This window comes from Pseudomassariella vexata (genome assembly GCF_002105095.1).
Source record: "Pseudomassariella vexata strain CBS 129021 chromosome Unknown BCR38scaffold_8, whole genome shotgun sequence".
NCBI classification, from domain to species: Eukaryota; Fungi; Ascomycota; class Sordariomycetes; order Amphisphaeriales; family Pseudomassariaceae; genus Pseudomassariella; species Pseudomassariella vexata.
In genome coordinates, this window is record NW_024467963.1 from 684,267 (window position 1) to 707,336 (window position 23,070).

General features: G+C 51.4%; 5 protein-coding genes across 5 annotated transcripts; 3 read left to right on the top strand and 2 right to left on the bottom strand.

Annotated features, from left to right (window-relative positions):
* Nucleotides 1–340: 340 nt before the first annotated feature.
* BCR38DRAFT_344546 (uncharacterized protein) lies at nt 341–1,449 on the top strand (the record flags this gene model as incomplete). Its single annotated transcript, XM_040856111.1, has 2 exons — nt 341–640; nt 703–1,449. The coding sequence occupies 2 exons, from the start codon at nt 341–343 to the stop codon at nt 1,447–1,449; spliced, it is 1,047 nt and encodes a 348-aa protein (XP_040714760.1).
* Nucleotides 1,450–1,513: 64 nt separating this feature from the next.
* On the bottom strand, nt 1,514–3,131 carry BCR38DRAFT_485874 (NADPH:adrenodoxin oxidoreductase; the record flags this gene model as incomplete). The annotated part of the gene is made up of 2 exons (XM_040863947.1): nt 1,514–2,770; nt 2,841–3,131. The coding sequence occupies 2 exons, from the start codon at nt 3,129–3,131 to the stop codon at nt 1,514–1,516; spliced, it is 1,548 nt and encodes a 515-aa protein (XP_040714761.1).
* Nucleotides 3,132–3,788: 657 nt separating this feature from the next.
* Nucleotides 3,789–5,766, top strand: BCR38DRAFT_320073 (uncharacterized protein; the record flags this gene model as incomplete). Its single annotated transcript, XM_040854762.1, has 3 exons — nt 3,789–3,937; nt 4,041–4,236; nt 4,291–5,766. Coding segments are annotated over 3 exons (1,821 nt in total), but the record flags the coding sequence as incomplete, so codon positions are not given.
* Nucleotides 5,767–6,434: 668 nt separating this feature from the next.
* Nucleotides 6,435–9,841, bottom strand: BCR38DRAFT_485876 (uncharacterized protein; the record flags this gene model as incomplete). Its single annotated transcript, XM_040863948.1, has 3 exons — nt 6,435–9,577; nt 9,637–9,733; nt 9,809–9,841. 3 exons carry the CDS (start codon nt 9,839–9,841, stop codon nt 6,435–6,437), a joined length of 3,273 nt encoding a protein of 1,090 aa, XP_040714763.1.
* Nucleotides 9,842–13,380: 3,539 nt separating this feature from the next.
* Nucleotides 13,381–16,919, top strand: BCR38DRAFT_485877 (GPI inositol-deacylase-like protein; the record flags this gene model as incomplete). The annotated part of the gene is made up of 2 exons (XM_040863949.1): nt 13,381–14,001; nt 14,070–16,919. 2 exons carry the CDS (start codon nt 13,381–13,383, stop codon nt 16,917–16,919), a joined length of 3,471 nt encoding a protein of 1,156 aa, XP_040714764.1.
* Between the last annotated feature and the right edge of the window lie 6,151 nt (nt 16,920–23,070).

The window sequence follows — 23,070 nt, forward strand, 5'->3', positions numbered from 1 at the left end:
GGGTTGTTGTCGCAAACCGCTGGACGATGGCTCGTTGAGATGGCTGAGTTATCGCGTTTGGTCGAGCTGGGCCTTTCGCGACAAAATCCAGAGCTTGGCAACTCAACTCCAGAGTTCGAGGCTGGCTCGAGCGTCACAGTGCAGACAGTGCATATTTGCACTAGCAGTACGGTCCACTAGCGCGTTCACGGGTACCTTGGGTCGCTGACGCCGACTACGGCTCAAGAGCACGACCTCGGCTTGCCCCGGCTATGACGAACTCTTCTTCCTCTTTGAACGGACTTGCGGTTTCGAGACTCTGGAGTGTGGTGTCTGGTGTCCATCCCCATCACGACCGACCATGTTTTCAGTAGCAGCAAGACGGACAGCTCTGAGAGCTACCAGCGCTCTTCCCCCGGCCAATTCCGTATTCTCCAGCTCCTCGGCCCTCCGAAGGCTGCTGTCGTCGCTGGCAATCCTCGAACAGCGAGATGGCAAGCTAAACCACGGCTCCCTCAGCGCAATTACCGCCGCACAGAAGTTAGGAGGCACAATACACGGGTTCGTTGCTGGTGAAGGCATCAAGGCCGTGGCGGAGGAGGCTGCCAAGGTTGCGGGTGTTGAGAAGATTATCGCAGTGGACAATGCGGCTTACGAGAAGGTACACGACACGCTGTGCCAGTCTCCTCCAAACAAATACAATTATATTAACACAACCCCAAGGGTCTCGCAGAAAACTATGCTCCGCTACTCGTCGAGAACATCAAGAAAGGCGGCTACACCCACATCATTGCTGGACACACAGCCTTTGGCAAGAACCTGATGCCGCGCGTGGCCGCCCTACTGGATTCCCAGCAAATTTCAGACATCACCGCCATCGAGAGCGAGAACACATTCGTCCGGCCCATTTACGCCGGCAACGCCATCGCTACCGTTGAGTCGTCGGACGCAATCAAGTTCATCACGATCCGCGGAACGGCTTTTGCAGCGGCGGAAGTAGCTGGGGGCTCAGCGATGGTCGAGGACGGTGTTGACCCCAAGGGCGAGCTCACCAGCGAATGGGTGTCGGAGGATCTGGCGAAGTCGGACCGTCCCGATCTTGCGACGGCAAGCAAGGTCGTCTCGGGCGGTCGAGGACTGAAGTCCAAGGAGGAGTTTGATCGGGTTATGCTGACCCTGGCCGACTCGCTCGGTGCCGCCGTTGGAGCCTCTAGAGCCGCTGTAGATAGCGGTTACGCTGATAACAGTCTGCAAGTTGGGCAGACCGGTAAAGTGGTGGCTCCTCAATTGTACATGGCTGTGGGTATCTCAGGTGCCATCCAACATTTGGCGGGTATGAAGGACAGCAAGGTGATTGCGGCGATCAACAAGGATGGCGACGCACCCATATTCCAGGTGGCTGATGTAGGATTAGTTGGGGATTTATTTGAAAAGGTTCCGGAGTTGACAGAGAAGCTCAAGTCAGCATAGACGGTACAATACAAGGATACGTAGATTGGCATTCAATTGCGCCTGCGGAGGCGTATCGTTCTCTTCAAACAGCCGCCGCCAGCATCTCCGTTGTGCTGGTGAATTTTTCCCTCGCTTTGCCAGCGGAGCGACCCCTTTCTTTCTCGACCTGGTCTATTTTATGCCAATCCGCCCACGTGATGACCTTGCACTTGTTGTCATGCACCTCAGTCTTCACACCTTCCCAACCGTGACTGTTCCCCTCGTTGAGGAATTTGGCTTCCGCGGACCAGTCCTCCGCAATGGCATCTCCAGTTGAAAAAGCGTCTTGCATAGTCGACGCAATGACACCCGTCGGCCCTCTTTTGACCCATCCCGCACAGTACACTCCCGGTAGGTGTTGAAGTTCCTGTGGTTTTTCGCCGCGGGTGTAGACTCGTCCAAGGCCATCATGACGAATCACCCCCTTTCCGTCATCAAATAAAATGCCTGCCTCTTCGAAACCAGGCAACCCAACAGATTTGTAACCTATCGAACGGAAGGCCAGGGCCGAGGGGATCGACAGGTGCTCTCCCGTACCACTGACCTTGGAGGTGGGGTCAAAAGGATCCGACAGAGAAGTTCGCTCGAAAACAGTCCGGCTCAAATGCCCACCCTCCGCCCCGCCAACAAACTCAGTAGGAGACAAACAGAAATCCAATGACCAAGCCTTCGACGCCTCCTCTGCTTTGGCTGTAGACCCCTTCAACACGACCTCCATCAACCTCTTCGGAGCCCGGGGCAATTTGGACACCTCGTCGGGTATCAACGCCATATCGACTGGGTGGAATCCCACGTCCTGAAGCTTCATCAACTCACGCACCTCCTTGATGGTATACGAAGCCTGCATTGGCCCCCTCCGTCCAACGACATGAACGCGCTTTATCCTGCTCTTCAGCAGGGTCTCAATAGCGGCCTCGGTGATGTCCGATTTCCGGAGCACATCCACATTTTCCAGCAGCATCCGAGCCACATCAAGCGCGACGTTTCCCTGCCCAATGATGACAGCCTCGTCCCCGTGCGTCAGGTCCGGCGCCAGGTTGGCATACTCGGGTAAGCCGTTGTACCAGCCGACGAACTCGCGCGCCGAGTAGATGCCCTTGAACTTGCCTTCGCCGGGGATTCCGAGTTTCCTGTCCTTGGACGCACCGTAGGCGAACACTACGGCGTCGTAGTGCTGCATGAGCGACCTCAGTGGCACCGTGCAGCCGCCGAAGTGGCCGTCCGAGTTGCCCACGGCGACGTTTCCTATAAAATTGAAGTTTGGCGAACTGGCGACCTCTTCAAACTTTTCCTGGCATTTCTACATTTTTTGGTGAGAAATTATTGTCCTACCATATGCATGATATTCTTGACAAATATTTCAATCATACCTTGACCTCGGGATGATCTGGCGCAACGCCGAACCTCACGAGTCCAAACGGCACAGGCAGGGCTTCGTACATGTCGACCTTGGCCTGCCGTATCCTGGACATGACTCGGTAAGCCGTGTAGAAGCCAGCCGGGCCGGAACCCACGACGGCCATGCGAAAAGGCCGATCATGCTGGCGGGGGGCCGAGGTGGTTGAACAAAGGTTCTTGGGTATGAGGGCTGGTTGCGTAGGTTGGCTTAGTGCTTTTCGTCGGCAGGTGCTGCAAACCCACGATCGGGCGAGTGAAGCCATGTTTGCAGTACCCCAGCCGCCTTAGGCAAGGAGCTTCGTAAATATGCAGGGAAAAAGTGCAAGTTGACGAATGGAATTACGATTATTCACACGGGCGGGAAAATGGGGTTGGACTATTGCAGCTACACGTGATCATTGTCATTCTGCAGCTGCTGTCTCGGATTCCGAGAGTTTATACCCGCCATCGGATGTTGGAGAGCGTCTATAACTGCGGACTAGGCGTTTAAAGTTAACTATTTGACGACTCCTGTGCAAATGCCAGATTAAACAAGTTATCAGCTGTAATATGGAGTGGCTTAGGTAGCAGAAATGGGAGGACGAATACCCTGCTTTCTGGTCACAACCTTGTGTTTGACAAGGCGGCTGGTTGCCGTGCCAACTCGCGCCGCATAGATAATCGGCACAACCCAACTTGTTACAGCCACCCCGAAACCTGCTGCGGACACAGCACCGCAGCTGGCATACCTTAATTACATACTTGTCTCGTCTTTTTGGGTCCAGAATTCCTTAATTCTCATAAAGGCGCATCTCTGCCCTTGCACAACCTTTTTTTGAGTCCAACACTGTCCTTCGACGACCTACTACTCTAGAATATTTGCTCCCGCACAAATAGTGCCGGATAATTCGACGAGGGTCGCAAACATGGGCTTCAACCAGCCGTACCTGTATGATGCCGATGGACGAGACAACCGCTCTCCGACGAAAGAATTCGACCCCAAAGCTGTGACGAGAGCCTCGTGGGAATCGAAACCTAAGCCGAAGCCCAAGCAGGACAGACCGCTTGTGGCCTTCAATCGTCATCCTGAGTAAGTATATCCACTTGGACTGACTGACTGAGACACTTTGTGCTCTCGGACACGTTGCATAATTACTTTAGCGCAGCATGTAACTGATATGCGATTCTCCTAGCGCACATGATGTGCTCACGGGTAGAACCACCAATTTTCGACCCATGAGCAGCACGAAGAAGTGGTGGATCAAGTGCATGAGGAAAGTGCAGATGCCCTTTCGCGTGTTGGAACTTGCGGGCGGTCTGGGCTTGCTCGTTCTCATGATCCTGATCTCCAACGTCGATGCTCTTACAGCATGGGTCTTGAGAATCACTGTAAGTCATTGCAGTACTTATCTTATAATGAAGTGTAACCTAACGCATCTGTAGGGCGGCGTCGTGGCCATTAGCAGTGTCTACGCCCTCTATCATCTTCACAGACCGGCAGGAGCCAGAACGCCCGCTTCGTCTGCAGCCTATCACCTCTTTTCTGGCTTCACCGACCTGGCTGTTCTGCCTCTGTACTCATTTGGTGTGCTCGCCGTGGTCAACCATGGCAAGGATTGGATGACTCTGTTGGCCAACCAGTCCATCACCAGCGTTCTCGTTCCAGCGGTTTATTACCTGCTTATCAGCGCTGGCGGTTGCCATTTCATCTCCCTATGCATCTCTGGCTGGCTGGCTCTGATGTTCCATAGAATAGCCAACATGCCTCCCGACATGAATCCGCTGGAGGACAATCTCACGGCCCGTCACAAGCGCAACAAGTCCTCCGTTTCCACGAGCTACACGTCCGCTTCCGAAAAGCGTCTCTCAACTCCCCTTGAGGATCGCCGTCGTTCTGGTGCTCCGTACGAAACCCTGTCGCGCCCACCCAGCATTCCCTTCATGCATACCCGCACTGGATCCAGAGACTCGATGGCCTCTTCGAAGCGAGATTCGCGGGCGGATCTGCCCAGCTTCCAGCGCCAGATCGAACCCGGAAACTCACCTCGCAACAGTATCACCTCCGCAGCTGAGCTCAAGCGCCTGTCCAAGCCCCCTCGCTATGCTAGCCCCCGAGGCAGCTATGTCGAGGTCCCGATCCACGAGACGGGTCAGCAGTCCCCACGTCCCAGCAGCATATCAACCGCACCGCCCGTTACGTCACCGACTCGTGCCGCCAGGTTCACTGAGGCTTGGTACGCATCCGAATCGCTCATCAGCCGCACCCAGCAACGCGCACGAGCCCAGATGGCAGCCGACAAGACCTCGGTATCCACGTCCCCCTCCAAGCCTCGCGCTTACGAGGCAATTACTCAGCAATACGACCGGGACTCGGACGGCGACTCAGACCAGGAGAATAACATGATGCGGCCCGACCCCGCCGATATCTCGGACCTGGAGGACGACGGCGCCTTCGGCATCGGCAACATGCACCCCAACCCCCTGCGCTCCAACCGGACGGCCGTGTCCTCGGTCTTACCACGCGCCCGAACCCCCCACCGCCCGCACCGCGACTCGACCCTGTCAGAAATCAACCTCAACTCGCGCGCACCCAGCGGAAGCCAGGACGTCGCCGACCTGAACCAGAACAGCAACCTGGCCTCTCCCACGAGCATCAACGGCAACAGCTGGCAAGGGAGAAATAGGGATTCTTCCATCCAGCCCGAGGATAGCTTCTACGCGAAGCCCTACGGTGATCTCAGGGCTGCTACGCCGCCCCTCATCGTCGGCACCGCCACCGGACGCCAGGTCTCGTCGGGCAATGACTATGATTTGGGGACTGGCGGTAGTGGCTACGGCAAGTACCGCCGGAATGTGAGCGGGAAGATTGCTGAGGAGGGGAGGGCGGGGAGGAGATATTCGCGGTACAGTGTGCTTAATGATGATTAAGAGGCACTCTTGGGAAACGGTGTGATTTGCGAAATAAACGGGCGAAGTCTGAGTTTGGATTCGTTTCGATGATGAATAGGGAAAGAAGGGAAAGGAGAAAATACCAGGAGTTTTTGTCATTGTTGGGATTACTTATTAGCGTACGACGATGCAGATGCATGATGAAGATACGCACGCTTAGGATGTAAAGGTAATTGTAGGGTAGATTCCCCCGATACCCAGGGTCAGTGGACATACTTGTTTTTCACTTAAATAATGGTTTTGATAGTATAACAGTGTGAGGTTATGAGATGAGAGAGTGTATGGACCATTGTATTGTGAGTGAATTGGCTCTATGCGATTGGAAACATTCTGGAATGTTGCAATATTCATGATGACTTCGGAGAATGTCATAACACGTCTTCACGCAATTCGATCTATGACTTTGACGCTTTGTCTTATCTTGGAACAATGCTCGCTGAGAGTAATACTAAGACGCTTCGGGGCAAAGAGCGGGCAACCCAAACCAGGACGTGCTAATGCACATAGGAAGGTTGAAAAGATATCCAGCGTGTTTTGCTACATGAGCAAGTAGTAAATGTCTCTTGAGATGTACTACTTCTAAATAAATTCTCATCTCAACATTACCTTCATCTCCTAGCGTTTGTAGATCACAACAACTATGTCCCACGCCTCTCCCTCACATACGCCGTCCAATCCGTCGGCCCCGGCCTCTCACCATCAAACCCATCCCCTTCCCTCCACCCAGCACTGCCCCATGCTCCGAGTCCACCGAGATGCCTCATAGTCGGCCTCCCATGCGGGCAATTCCACGGCTTGTCCAGCTCCCCCATGTGCCTAACCAGCTTCTCCATCTGCTTATTCGTCAGCGGCTTGCCAATCATGACACTGCTCCGACAAGCGCGCATGGCGAACATCTTGCGCACTTTGGACGGCCGGGGTACGGTGGTAGCAGACGCGGACTGGTGCTCGGTGAGGAGCGAGATGAGCTCCTCGAGGTCGGCCAGCGAGAAGGTCGTCTCGCGGCTTAGCGGTAGGCTCAGGAGCTGGCAGCGGGACCCGACGGGTTGGTAGCCGCTCTCGTCGATGCTGACCATGAAGCCGTTGGTCTCAAGGGCGTCCATGTTCTCCTTGATGACCTCTTCCTCGATGGCGGTCAGCTCGAGAGTCTTGGGCTGGACAAGCCTCTGGGATTGCACGATGGTGCTCGCTTGAAGACGCTCGAAGTTGTATTTCTCGTCTGTGGCGTGCTGATCAATGATAAAGAGTTCGTCATCCTTGGCGTGGGTATCCGTGCCGTCTAGGCTCGTTTCTGCTGCTCGAACAGCTAATATAAAGCCCAGATTGAACTGGCCGACAACCTTCATCTTGCCAAAGTCGGACTTTGAGATTGTTAAAGATAACTTTTCCTCCGCATCGGAAGCATTGATGTTTTCCGCCGACAACTTTGCATCTGTGCTAGAATCAAAATCTGCCCGGTTGTTTTCCAAAGTTGAAGCCATCTCCTTTAACCTTCTCTCGTCCATGCAAAGCTTCTGGAGACATTGAGAAGTTCCGTCTTTCCGCCTAGTTACGCCGCGAATGAAGCTTTGTTGGCGTTTCTCCGTCTCCTCAGAGGTTGTATTTGCTGCATTTTCTGCGGCATCAATCACATTCTGTACCCTGATGTACTCCTGGGCTTTACTTTCATCTTCATCCACGTAATCGTCACCGTTTGAGTCAAACGGTGACTGCCTCTTCTCCTCGCCTTGCTCTTCCCCTTGCTCTTTACTGGCTAGGGATTGTGCATCATAGTGCAGTTTTTGCTCATCCTTGCTCCCGACATCTTCATCGCTACCTTGAGACTCTTTGCTGATATCCACATCATCTTTATCTTCGACGAACAGGTTTTCACTGGGTGATGTAGACCGAGATGAGACGTCCATTAACTCTGTCGTTCCAGTGTCGTCACGACTAGCCTCCTTCACCGAGCTCGATGCTGCAAACATTTGTGTCAAACGGCCTTTAAAGGAGGGCATAGGTGTACTCCCTTTGGAGGATTTACGACCATCCGACGAGCGTTGGCCCCCGGACTTGTCTATTCGTGGCTTCTTGGCAGGTCCTCCAATGACGCTGGTGATCGTATCGCCACCGATTGTTATAGTAGCAACCTCCGGAGCAGTGCGTTTGAATGTCGTTTGGCTGTAGCTGCTTGACCCTGTAGCTGCAACCGTACTGGCTGTAGAAATAGCAGGAATAGGGGGTTCTTCAATTTCCTGCCGCTGCCTGGGGTCATCCCTCGCATCCGTTGTCCTTTTCGTACTGTTAAGTGCTTCTAGGTGGGCATTAAAGTCACGAATGCGGCTTGGAGTTTCGTCAGATTCTCCGTCTGGCTCCGCCTCGGACGCCGAAGCGTCGTCTGCGATCTCCGCGGAAATGTCTTGTGTGGAGTTTTGTTTGTTGGTGTGTTTGAACTTGGCGATGAGCCGGGGTTTCAACCTAGGTATCTCGCCCGCTTGCTCCCTGGAAGTGGAAGTACTGGCATTTGCAGAAGAGCCATCACGCTCACTAGACGTTCTCTCCTTCAAACGACTAATGAGGCGTATTCCTTGTTCATCGAGGGCGAGCGACTTTATGGAAACATTGCTTCTCCGCCCACTAACCTCCTCGTCTTCGCGGGATTCTCCGTTGCGACCTTCCTTGGGTTCTCTGCTATCTGGATGAATGGACTGTGAGTCTGATTCAGACCTGTGCTTCTCGACCGGAGGCGTCTCTGTCTGTTGCCTCCCCGATTCCACGGTTCCCTGACGGCTGAATGTGAGCTTTCTGAACGGAGGTTGCTTTTGGACGGCCAGTTGTGAAACTGGCACTGCATAATCCTGTGCCTCAAACAACCGGACTAGAGCCTCTCTAAGGTTATCGAGCATTCGAGTCTGATCATGCAACATGATGGTTCGCTTGTCGGGACTGACATTGACATCATACATGTGCGTATCAAGTTGTATATCAGCAAATATGAATGGGGATTGTGATGAGTTGTAGGACTTGTACACCTCATTGAAAACCTTGGCAAACTGCGGCAGCGCGCAGGGTCGTCCATTCACGAAGAACATCTGCCGGTCAGGTGTTTGTCTGCCATCCCCATGCGCTGGGCGGGATACATGTCCTCGAACTAGTATCTCTTTGGCGTCTCTATCTTCTTGTGCACTCCGAAGTTGGCTAGGCGCACTGGTGGGTTCTAGTTCTAGCTGTAAGTCAAGGGGAACGAGGACAGTGACGGTTTTGGCCCCAAACACGTTGACGATGTTGTCTCGCGTGGTATTGTTTCCCTTGGTCGAGAATAAGACAACTTTCTTTCCCTTGGTCGGCTGCTGTGAGACGGAAAACTTGACGCCCGTCAGGATGCAGGCGTACTTGTTGAGGACGCCGATGACCCTGTTCCACTCTCTCTTAATATTGCGCTCAAGTTCACGCCTGCGTACGGGTAAGTTGTGGAACAGTCCCTCGACCGAGACCGTAGTGCCTTTTTGACTAGCAATGACGCTCGTGCTTTGCAACTTCCCGGATGTCGCGAACTCCAATTTTGACCCTTTAGGTGCGTCTGATGCCAGGCATGTCGTCACCCAGAACTTCGATAAGGCACATAGCGACGATAGAGCCTCCCCTCTGAAACCAAAAGTTTGCAGTGTTGACAGGTCTGAATAAGTTGAAAGCTTGGAGGTGTAATGTTTAAGGGCTAAGGTCTCGTAATTCTCTGGTGAGATGCCGAACCCATTGTCCTGGACTTCGATGGTATCCAGCCCCTGGTTTTTAAACCGGACTTCTGCAAAGCGGATGAAGTCAACATACTGATATTGGGGTTTCGATTGGGTGAGGACGAACCGATACTCGTCGCGCCAGCGTCTACACTATTCTCCACCAACTCCTTGACTACGGAGCAGAGGTCGACTATCACCTGGCCAGACTGGATCTGGTGGATCTTTATGCCGCATTGTTAGCATAAAGAATGCCAAAATTGACCTGAAAGCTTGAAAGGGGACCATTGAGAGCATACTGTACGTGGCTCAATTGCCTTGATAGTCGCCATGATGTGTGTCACTGTGCTCACTGGCTGTTGGGCATGAGATGGAAGCCCGCTCCACCCGCCGAAGCGACCTCCGAGTTTGAGTGGGTTTCCCCAAGACAAACAGACACCTTAGATTTCTGCCAATGACAGACTGCGGATCTTCGCGTTGAGGATCGAAACCTGATTGATGTTTTCGATTTCCTGGCAGAATACCTTCGAAAATCTGCCTAACTTGTCAACTGACATGCTTTGACGCGCTACGCGTTGTCATTCTAAGTGTATGCGCTCGAATTGTGGCGGTGGCGTTGCTGAGCCACACAGCAGGAGTCTTCGTCCCTTCAATTGTGTGCCCATTGTGACATCCAAGTCCAAGTCAAACCAATCCAGACAACAGCAACCTGGCAACTTGATTCTTGACCTTTGCTAATTACCTACTGTTAGGTACCTCAGGCCAAACATTGAAGACAAGGAATCGAGTTCATTGATGCAGCACCCTCCCATCCATTAGGAGTACCCCTACATGCAAACCTCGCGGAGCCACTCTCACGGACACTTTCATATACTTCCCAAATCCAACTCTAGCTTGAGGGTACTTACGTACATACGAATCTCATTACTGTGGCAGACTGGTACTGCAGAGTTCCCTGGATTTAGATGAACCACCAGGCTCTCGCCGGAGTTGAGCATAATGGATAGAGCCCCAGTTGCTGTCGCATGGAAGGGATCAAAACAAGTGAGTCGATAGCTAGTAACTGGAAATATTCCGTGTCTAGGTCTGTGGAGGTCGTTGTCGATCGCTCCATGACGCATCGACAACCGAAGTACGGCGTTGATATAAAGGTGGTGTAGCGAAAGCTTGGCATAAATCACCTTATCACCTTACATGAGTGCCGCGCGGTCCGGCTTGGCTTTCAGAAAGATGAAAAGAATAGGCGGCCTGAATGATGAATGCAGTCGTCCTAAGCCGTCTAACGAAAGGCATTTATTGTATCGTCATGATCATCGCGGGCTGCGACTGTAGTAACAACTGGTTTGCTAATATATTCATCAATATATGCCGGCCTCGGTCCACCATTCACGATCTATCTCCACCACCATCAGCCGTGCCGCCAGTATTTCGTAATTTAATCCCACAAGGTAGATTGCGGGAGGAACCTTGCAAAACCTTGAATGACGTGATACGATCCACCCATATACTCGTGGAGGTTGAAACAAAATACGAGCTTCGGCAGCCATTTTCCGAATTGGCAGTTTGTATCTATTCAGATACCATCCACTCGGGACACCAAGAGTAAACTGTAGATCAATCGATAGTGGGGCCGCAGCTGCTGAAACCTTGCCAATAGGACTGTCTTGATGAGCAATACTTACGTGGCGACCGACTCTGCAGTAAACAAGTGGTCAACGAGGTTGAAAGCAAGAATCGCCCAAAAATGGATGATTGCGTCCACGGCAACGGTCAACCGACAAGTCGTTCTCTTTGGGACACGAGCATGGCTGGCCTATTCCTGCACGCATAGTTGGAAGTCTCTATTTCGGGGGCTACGGAACTAGGAATGCAATGCAATGGAGCTTTTGGTAATGCAGCTGGCCAGTCACAGCTGAGTAATAATTGTGGCGTGAAGCCGGTGGGATGGCTGGTGCATGCGGCGGACGTCGTATCGCCCGAAGCGTCGGTCGATACGAACTTGTCGGGTTATCATAGAAAGAAGAAACAGGCCAATTGTCTCCGAGGTCGTACTGGGTCCAAAAAGCTGCCGTGTGACTACTATGTAGAGCGGCATGGTATATTGCTTTGGGTCGTATTATCACTGATCAGCATCCAGTTTTCTTTTTGACGGTAAGAATCTCGAATTGCAGAGCGCCCAGTGTATGGCAGTTCATCGGAGCAGTTAGTATGGATCACATTTACATGTTGCAGGCATGCGAGCATTTTCAAGGATCAAGATTGTCTGGCGTCTGTAATTAAAGGGTTCAAATCGCCATTGTAATCTAAAGTTTGTAGAAACAGCTCTAGATTACCCCTGTCGTTGCCGTCCGTCAAAATTTGAAGCCCCAGAGTCCTCGGGGCTATCAATAAAGGGCAATCTCGATCATCTAGAGTTACGAGGGGCGCGTCGGCTCAATCTAGACATAAATGAAGCCACTAATTAGTAACCAAGGCATCCCGTGCTCGGTAACCCGTGCGTGTCACAATGTTGGTCATAAACTAGAGCTGCAAGTTCATAAGACCTGCACTCGTGCCAACGTGCAGCTGAATGTAACTGAAAACAAGATACGACCATATCGGACTGTCATTAATTCGCAATTCGGGCACCCACCAACTTGTAGCTTGCATATCAACCTGTAGATATGAAACAACCAGCCCAGCTACCTAGGCCCTCCTAGACGAGGCTCGGCGCCGCTCCTTAACCGATCGCCAAGGACAATCTGCACTATCCAAGGTGGACTTTCCAGCCCGTAGTTCTGTTATTCCCCGACAGCCCGCCCATGGCATTGTTCACAGTATCGCATTAAAATCCCATCTCATTCCCGAGGTATCCACAGGAAAACCAAGCACCGACATTGAGTGAAGCGAGCAAATGCCAATCCATTGCGAGCAAGAGGGAATAGAAATAGATAGAGCGAAAGCTTAGGTCGATTAAGAATTGAGAACTGCCACTCTTTGCCTCTTCCAGCAATTGCTAAGAGGCGCCGACTCACGTCATTCGCGGAGACCCGTGTGTGTCCCGTCTCAACTTCGAAGCCACACCTTGGAGGTGAAAAGCACGAGGCTGGCATGGGCTGATATCCACTCTAGAAGCGGCCTGCATAAATCTTGGCAATCTGAGAAGCTATTCAACGCCAAAGAGCCGCTAAAAGTCCCCCAGCCGAACACTTCGAAGCTTCGTCGGCTGCTAGCCCCCAAATCTTGTTTCCAAACCGCGTGGGTACATAACCTTTGGTGCAAATTCCTGGGAAGACACTGCAGGTGGCGGGAGCGCACCAGTCATCGAGCGAGACTGAGATGAATTGATGCGTCTCGGAAATCCCGTCGACCTTTTTTCCCTCCATGCAATTGACGACACAGCGCCGCGATACCAGCCGCTGCAACTCCACATCAAAACACCAAAGTGGACGATCGTCGGCTGTTGACCACCGTGTGTCTTCCCCTAGTTGCCCAGGCGCCAAGACCGTGGTGGATCCGGGAGCCACATTCGTTTCCACCCTCGGCTTGGCTCAGTTCTTTCCTTAAAGGATCGCCGCAGATCTAAAACCAACTTAGCTACTTGGTTGCGCAAACTTGTGTCTCGAGCTGGGCTTGTGTGTGCCCTGTCAGGCCTGTGTTACCTCGCACCGACCTTTCCAACTACTGCCCTTCTCAACGTCTTCTTCCGCGTGCGACAACCAACAATCAAGCTTGGTGTTGATTATGTGTTAATGATCCCCCCCCATACCTCGAAAACACGCGCGCGTATAAACACTACGACGTTGGCGATCGCTCTCTCGGCTTGCCGCCCTTTATAATTACGACCGAGTTGGGCTGTTCCGGAAGACTACCGGGAGCCCCATTCTTCTCTATGAAGAGGCGCTCTTCAGGGTCGTCCGAGGGCAGTGTCAACTCAGATGCGTCGAACGAGGCAGCCCCGGCCCGTTCCAATGGACCCACGACGATAGATGACCACCCCAAGACTTCCGCATACGATGCCCCCAACACTTGTGAGACCGAACGTCGGGAAAGAAAAGAGAACACTAGCCCCAAACCCTCCTCTACAAGAATACGTCGGCCCAGCAGTAATCTCAATTGGAAACCGGCGCATGCCCGGAATGGCTCTACTGACAAAGAATCACGGTCTGCATTGTCTCGAACCTCGTCCCTCGCGGTGACGGTGCCCTCAGAGAAAGAGATGGGCGAAGAAGAAAAAATGGCAACCAGAAGGCTACCAGGCCGTCACTTGTGGTCGCGAAGTCCTTGGACCGCGACTATCTTGACGATTTTGACCACATTGGCCGGTCTCATGACGCTGGCGACTATCTTGAATTCCTCTGTCACGCGCCAGTTCGACCCCAAAGGATGCCGCATGGCCTACACAGCGCCCAGATATGTGCACCTGACCGAGTTCGACACCGAGCATACGAGGTTCGCAACCAAATATACATTACATCTGTATCGGGAGGGAGGCGTCCACCGGGATGGCGTGGTACGTAGTTCTCCTTGGGGCGATGAAGCAAACGGGGCTGTATTCGGCGATGTTAATGGCGAATCTAGGTCAGGGGAACACCGGTGCTCTTTATCCCCGGAAATGCCGGCAGTTACAAGCAGGTCAGGTCTCTTGCGGGCGAAGCGGCGCGTTATTTTCACGATGAGCTGCGGAACGACCCGAATGCGGTCGAAGCCGGCATCAAGGACCTGGATTTCTTCACGGTGGATTTCAATGAAGATTTTACCGCTTTTCACGGCCAAACCATGTTGGACCAGGCCGAGTATTTGAACGAGGCTATTCGATATATACTGTCTCTCTACTTGGATCCGCGCACTTCTGCGCCCCGAGACCCCGACGTGCCGGACCCGAGTTCCGTTATCGTAGTAGGACATTCCATGGGGGGCATTGTTGCGCGGACCATGTTGATCATGCCAAACTACCAATCCAACTCCATCAATACGATAGTGACAATGTCCGCTCCGCATGCACGACCTCCAATCAGCTTCGACTCCCAAATTGTCAAAATCTACGACGACATTAACACCTACTGGAGGCATGCTTACTCTCAGAAATGGGCAAACAACAATCCACTGTGGCACGTTACTTTAGTGTCTATCGCTGGGGGCAATCTGGATACTGTGGTTCCTTCCGACTATGCCAGCGTGGAGTCGATCGTACCAGAAACGCATGGTTTCACGGTATTCACAACTACAATACCGACTGTTTGGACCAGCGTGGATCATGCAGCAATCTTGTGGTGTGACCAGTTTAGAAAAGTGGTAGTACGAGCCCTGTATGACGTTGTCGACACTGATAGGGCTGCCCAAACAAAGCCACGGGCCGAAAGACTGAGGGTCTTCAAGAAGTGGTTCCTAACTGGAATGGAGGACGTGGCAGAGAAGTCCCTGCCCCAGACCGAGCCCCAGATCCTCCTTACCCTAGACGACAACTCGAACTCCATAATTAGACAAGGCGAGCGACTGATACTCCGTGAATTGGGTGGGGTAGGAAAGCTCAAGGCACATTTGATTCCAGTCCCACCCATTGGCTCTTCGGATCGCAAGCGGTTTACGTTGCTTACCGACACTAGTTTGGATCAATCGGGAGGAAATGGGAAACTCGAGGTGCTATTCTGCAGTATATTCCCTTTACAACCTGGCCAGTCTAATATCCTGTTCTCCATGAACATGGATATTTCCGGTGACAGTACGGGATCAACCAGGCTAGCTTGCAAGAATGCGGCTTCAGATCTGATCACCCTCCCGAGGTCGACACGAGACACCAAATTGCCATTCTTTCTGGAACACGAGAAACCGATAGAACCGATTTCGTATCTCCAGTATGACCTCGAGGATGTTGCCGATCATCAATTCGTGGCCGTCATTGATAAAGCCACCACGCGCACGCCTGGATGGGTCGTGGCCGAATTCAGCGATGCCAGACAGTTTCACCTGACGCGTCACATCAGCTTACGCCGCCTCCTGACCATGGGTATGCAGGCTCATCTTCCGTCGCATCGCCCCTTGGTAACGGATATGAGAATTCCTTCTATCCAAAGCAGCCTGTTAGCGTACAGCTTGGAGATCAGCGAGCAGTCGTGCAATGGGCAGGACGAACTGTTCGCACCACTCGTGCGACAGTTCATAACTGAGCCCTATGAGTCCAAGTTCTTCGTCAACGCCAGACAAGCTAAGATCAGCATCCACGGAGTTGCGCCTTATGTGCCACCACCCATGAAGGCGAAAAAGTCCGATGATGGTCTCAGTCTCCAATTCTGGACAGACCCATCGTGCGATTCGAGCATCTCCATTCAGTTGAAGGTGGACCTTTTGGGCAGTCTGGGAAAGCTGTACATGCGTTATCGAACTGTATTTGCGGCATTCCCTTTACTGGTGGTGACGTTGGTATTGCGCAAGCAGTTCCGCGTCTACGACAGTACAGGCGTGTTCATCTCTTTCCTCGACAGTCTGGGCATCTGCCTCCGACAGTCCCTTCCGCTTCTTCTGTTGTCTCTCACCCTATTTGCACTGTCAATGGGGCGAGCAGATGGTCCCCGATCAAGCGGCAATGGACTTTGGCCATGGCGGAACAGCACTGCTGCCATTGACTACAAGCAGAATGACCTTCTGATTGGAACTGCCGACCCATTTTTCTGGTTTCTGGTACCGATGATTGGCCTTGTCTGCATCGGAGTTTGCACAGCTATGCACTATATGGCCCTGTCGCTCACGTATATATTCAGCGTCCTACATAGTTGGGTCAGCGTGCGTCCCGCCTGGATTAGGCATGATGACAGGAGGCGAGCGTTGTCGCCTGTGTTCATGCCATCATCGCCTAGACGACGATTGATCACCACAGGAATTCTCCTCTTTTCCGTCTCAACCTTTATTCCTTACCAGTTCGCGTATCTGGTTGCGTGTCTGGTCCAGTTGAGCACGAGCGTGCGCGGGCTCCGGTTCGCCCGCGAGGTTCCTTCCCCGGGAAACTCCAACTTCTGCAACTACTCGCACTCGATACTCCTGCTCATGCTCTGGGTACTGCCCATCAACATGCCTACTCTGGTCGTTTGGGTGCGCAATTTAGCGGTCCGTTGGTTTACGCCATTCTCTTCACACCACAATGTGCTCTCGATTCTACCTTTCATCTTACTCGTGGAAACTTTGACGACGGGCAAGATGGTTCCTCGAGTGACAAGCCGCCTCCGGCACGTCACAAGCGTCCTGCTATTCGGTATTGCCGTATATGCAGCTATATACGGCGTGTCCCACGCCTACATGCTGCATTACCTGGTCAATCTGGTCGCGGCCTGGCTTATTGCCGTCCATTCGACAGCGGACCGGTGGTCACTTTCAGGGCTGAGGTGTATTTTTGACGCTGATTTTGTCAATGATCGAAAGCAAGGCAAAACACCCTGAAAGCCAGCTGGCGATTGACGTGTTGGGGCCCTGTGCATAATGTCAGAGATTTTGGACAAATTATGCCTGGGCGTGTGTGTCTGATAACCTGAGGATGATGTATGCGACAACGACATGGACGATACTCCTTTTGAGACGAGACGAGCAGAGCTACGCATATTCGATTCTATCTGCTCTTGACGAGACTCGGCCACTACGGACGAAGGACACAGCAGCCCTTCCAGGCCTGATGGAACCGACATTTCCCCACTACTGTCTTCCCTTGCTGGAAGCGCTTTTACTACGGAAGATTTCTATTTTTATTTTCTCAGTTGCATTGCATCTGCATGTCATGAAATGGCGGCGGCGGCGGCAGCGGCGTTCTGTTTATTTTGGCGGCATTCCTACCCAGGCTCAGGGATTCAGTCTAATTGCACCGGTCTGCAAGTCGCAGGCAGACCTATTTGATTCTACGAAGCGGAGAGCCAGAGAGTCGTGTACATCCTTCTTGCGAAGTTAGCCTCAGCCGATCATGGTTGAGCGAGTTGGCACGGAAGCTTGGTGTCTTGTACTATTTGTCACAGTGATTAATACGGACACTTACAAAGGGGGGGGGGGGGGGGGGGGTAATATGGAAGATTACAAGGAGATGCGGGATACTAGATGACCGGTTGGCTACGAGACGGGCCAAGTAATGCTTTAGAAAGGGGGAGAAAGGCTGTGAATGACAGCGAGAGCTCTGTGTGGCCACGAAACATTCCCGAGGGAGGAAGTAATCGGTCAGATACCCGATGCGTTGATGAGGACCGCTATTCACTCAGGATAGACAATCTGATACCTGTACGGCTAGGATACACCAATGAAGAGACATGTCAAATCCAGACCTCGTCTATGTTCATGTCGTAGTTGAAACTGCAGCCACCGGACTGCTGTAGAGACGCTATTTCATTGGCTACTTGACCACGCGGGATTCAGCTCATATAGTTCACCCATTTTCGTCTCTTGTTCCGCAAGGCCCTCTGTACCAGCTGCTCGCACCAAAACCGCTATGACAATGACTGATACTACAGAACATGTCACTTGAACAATAACGTATCTAGCCAGACATGGAACAAGGATCTACCCATCGAGTCGTCGCTTCACAACATCTACTACTTTCGAAGACCACATCTCCCATTTCCAAGTCGCAGGTTTCGTCTGAGCTTCGCACCTAGATCATCAACGCAGGTGTGTCCAAGAATACCGGGTATCGCATGCACTACACCATATCGCAAGATTGCAGCACAGAGAAACCAGCCGAAGCTGCTTGTTGGCAATATCGAACTGAGCTGGGCTTGGACTAAAAAGGAGCTGCGGCGGCGGCGGTGCTGAAGAGAAGGAGAAGGCTAGTACTCTGCCCGGCTTGGTTGCAAGTGGTGATGAGTTACCGCCGAGTAGGGCTGTGCAATGTCATTGCCAGAGGAAACTTGATACGGCAGTGGAGTTGGAGAGGCATTGTTTGAAGGAACATCCTACAGATGCGCATATGCGGTCAATGAGGAACTTGGTTGTAAGTGCAGATGGGAGGTGACGGATGTTGGTAAGATGGAGAGAGGGTTTGATGGATAAGTGATGAAGAGAAGAAAGACTGGCCATTTGGACGATGTAATTCACGTGGTATTGTGACTTGAAAGTGACGACAACGGACGCTTCAATCCATCAGCTGGTTCGACTCAATGATTCACGAAAATAATGAATTTGCCTTGAATGCTGATATGTTACAGATTTGTCTGTTTCCTTCGTTGCGTGTTGTGCGCAAGGGATGCACGTAAGCTTAAGGCCGTTCTTCTCTGGCATGAAAGTTATTTACAAGCAAGGCCACCTTGCCTGCACCACCTCATATTAGTATTGGCCGCTTTTGCTTACCACCTGTCACTTTCATACGCTGGTTAGGCACATTTTCAATGAGAGGCCTCAGCACCATTTGAAAGCCTCCTCATAGAGCCAGATGTCTCTGCTATCTTTGCGATTTATTTCCCGGCATCCCACCAAAGTGATATCAACGCTTCTCTTTGCGCTCAACACCATTCCTGGCTGCCTACAACATCTCGGGAACCAGCGTAGAGACGTATCGGCCCAGCACCCAGCCCAACCTGGCACGACCTTGCATGCTACTCTCTTTCAGCCCGACCAAACATCGCCGTCCCCCTAGCCGCCGTGTATTCACAGTGCACACCGCATTGAGTATATCCACATCAGAACCATCTTGGGCAGCCGGATAGTACGGATTATTTGACAATATTCGGAGTTGTGAATGACCACATTGTGGACTCCGGAGCTGAGCGACATTATCGGAAGAGGATCAACAGCCGTTGAGACCTCGTCGACAGTTCTTGATGAACAAATGTATCATTTCTGGACGTACAGAACAGCACGGACATCTTGGATGCAAATATATTGGACTTCGTGACCCGAGGATTCCAGTGTTTATGCATCCGCTTGGAAACGGCCAAATTCATTACATCAAGTACTCAATAAGCTGTTCTCAACACCGAAAGGCAAGTGAATACCGAGACCGAAGACTTCGAACCGCAGTTCTCTTGTCTGCGTGAAAGCAATCGGGATAAATTTGGCCACCTCATGGACCAAGACCAAAGGTGCCTATTACATCAACGCTCAACTACCTTCGGGCGTCTGTTGATGAAATTATTTCGACATGCTCGCTTCTTAACTTGCACTGTCAGTGTGCCGACGCCATACTTGGAACCCCGTGTGCCCAGGAAAGGCATCCCATTAAATACATTTGTCAGTCTTGGAGCCGCACGGAGCCGCGGGGCAATTTCATCTGGATCAAGACTGTCGAGTCTTTGTGGAGTATCCAGACAAGCCAGGAGTTGAACCCAGGGGTGACCAAACATCGTCCGGTCTATTTCGAGTCGGCAATAATTCGAGCCATTTGGTGTGTGTGTATTCGATCGCTGGATTGACTAGACTGCTGTGTTCACACATTCCTGTTGAACTGCCCCGGTTGAACCCAAGGGTTCTGTTTGCTAGTGCAAGGAGAAGCGCGGCCTCGATGGTTAAACCACTTGATATCTTGGTCAAGCAAGTTTCGGAGACGCATCATCTCATTGAACGCCGGCTAATCTGACAACAATTCGTGTCAAGGCCTCGCAGTGACGGGTTTCACAGTTCAAGGGAACGACGATGTCTGTTTGAATGTATGCTGTATACTGAAGATGGTCTCGTCTTTGTTTAAAATATCATATGAAACGGACACACCCCAATGGATACCGGAATGCACTTTGCTGCCGGAGCGAACCACCAAAATTCAATGAATACTTGTACCCCTCATCTTGGTGGACCTCAATGGTCGCACAATTCCAGTCAAGGTCGCCATAACTATGATCAGGTTCGTTGAAATGCCTCTCTTGTTAATTCGGTTCCCTTCCTAATTCACGCTACAGCCTTATGACCTAATTGGGGGTAATTTCATTCCTACTGCTGAAGCGTAAGTAGCGATACCCCTATTCGTTGTCTGCTGCTAACGCTCATATAGGAGCCGAATGATATATTTCACACAGCCAGTCCTCGACATATATTATTCTGTCAACCATGCTCAGTCGGGTTCTCCTTACGGTCTATTGGGACCATTCCTGAGATAGGGGGTGTGACAGGCAGCCGGCCCCCAGTACAAACACGCACTGTTCGAGGGATCCCAAAACCATTCCACTGCCCTCGATGCCAGGCAGATTTTAGCCCAGAACAACTGTATATCAGCGCGGATCTAACACATGATCTATTTTATACCAATGGAAAGCATCGCGCCAGTGGCATACGTATGATGCAACCTGCCGGAGCTTCACCCACTTGGGATCTGATGTCCTCTCCACATCCAAGCCAATCAATGTCCAGGGGCGCTTCAGCCGCACAATCTGGATGTATTTACTTAAACGGTGGCTCTTTATTGACCTCGCCGAATTATCGTAGCCCTTCTTGTGTTGCCAGTGCAAACCTTCATGGAGGCACAGACACCACACCGCCGGATGAGTCGAGAGGTACGAATACGAACCACAGACGAAAACGCACACAGCATCAAGAGATTTTTAAGTATGCTACCTCTCAATATTCCTTTCCTTTTGTCTCGTCTAATCTTGAACACAGGCGCCGAAAGACAATACGTTACAAGAAATTGGTATGCACTCTTGGTGACTGCAACGATGCTTTTACCAGAGAAGGATCTCATTCTTCATCAGTACCACAGTCTGACGCACCAGGAGACTCTTGACAGCAAGTTGGTTTGTGACCATAAGCGTTGTGCCAGCCATGGTCGGAGTTTTACGCGGCGGGACAACCATGATAGGCATGTCAACACTAAACATATGAACCTGGATCCCTGATGTATCTTTGGAGAGACACCACCGTCTGGAGACGAGATTCCATTTTCCTAGTACACCACAATGTAGGCGCCACGTCTATCATGTGGTTACTAGCTTATATGTCTTACTTGTTCGTCTCACCGGGCTGGAAGACTTGGACAATCTGGATATGCATATCATGGACTGGAATATTCTTTCTTTGTGCCTTATGGATCATACCAGCGGAATTTGGCGAGTCAGCATCTTCATATATGACCCTTGGTGAGGTTGATGTCCAAATATCAGGATCGCTTTGCATGTCAGAGTGCTGACGGGTATGTCGAGGCATGCTTCGTTATCCCATTGTTCAAGGTTGGATTGATCATCACGCACACACACACTGATACATGAATTTCACATGTACTTGGAACTATATTTAACCCATCGCAATATTATATAAACCTCAACATGACGTCGTGCATGATGATCCAGCAACCTGAACCTGTCCCGAACCCACCGATCCACTCTTTTCAAGTTTCACAGAAATACCATTCTTCCCTCAGAGAGCACCAGTTTCCTAGGTCCTTCGAAGCCGATTCTGTCCTTTTTCCATGTCTGACTTGTTCAGTTCCTGTCGAAGGGAATATGGCCGACCGCTTATCGTTTAGATTGCTTGGTGTCACGTCGATTTCCCCGGGGTGGTGTACATGCTGTTGGTGCTAACTATTCCAGGTTGACTGCGATGGCATGGCCCTGTGTTGTCGTACGGGGGATGAACCAGTTCCCGACGAAGTGTTCGTATCGGACGGCTTTTCAACGCCGGCAGCCCGGAGCCTGGGTTCTTGTTCCAATCGGCCACCCTTATAGATGATTGTTGAGACCAAGACCTTGGGAATTCCAAAGATGATTGGCGGACCCTACGTCAGTGTGGTGCACTTCGGGTCTGGAAATGGGAAGCACATGCAAAGTCTGGTGAAGAGGATCTTTTCCGCAAGGGAAAAGTAGGGTTCAAAGAGAAGCGGAGTGTGTGTGCTGGGAGGATTACCAGTGCTTTATGAGTTACGTCCTATTCCAGTGTTGGCCTGAAATGAAATGGTACATTTAGACGACCAACAGAAAGTCCACATTGTGACTCTTTTTGTCTATACACGTAGTGGGTTTACTCGACATGCCAACATCAGGGAGTACTGTAAAGATACTTAACTGACATTACTACTCTTCTAGTTGGTGATAAGTATGCCTAGGTTTCTCGTTTGCGACATACTATTGATCGTTAGTTTTTTCGGTCAATAATGCTCGTAGTTGGTGTCTTCCTTAATCTGGGAGGATGCTGTCGGTTCGGGAGCAACCGAGTTGAGATTTGTACCGACAACTCGCCTACTTATATGTTTTCCATGCCATAAGAAAAGGAAAACGAACGTAAACTCAAACCGAAGGTTATGCCGGATTTTCTTGCTCAAGATTTCGATTGACGTGAAAATATCCATTGATTGCCGACTTAACAATGGTCTGATGGTTTGAGAGCCAATGAGAGTGTAGTCTCCACCACTCATCCCCTAACCTATAGCGAATGCATGTGACGAAAACCATCAAATAGCGACTGAGAGGACTTTTGTGACTATTAGTCTAGCTAGCATCGAAAGTGTGTACTGAAGTACTGCTCGCTTCATTGTTGTCGGTGGGCAAAGCGACATAGAAGTTATGAAACTGGCACTAAGGCAATTCAAGAGGTGTGCGTGTGGGGTGTCAAGATGACGGTTGAGGCAAGTATATATAATGGGGAGTGTAGTATTGTCATTCTTTGATTTGAGTACTGGTCATGGGGTGGATCAGGG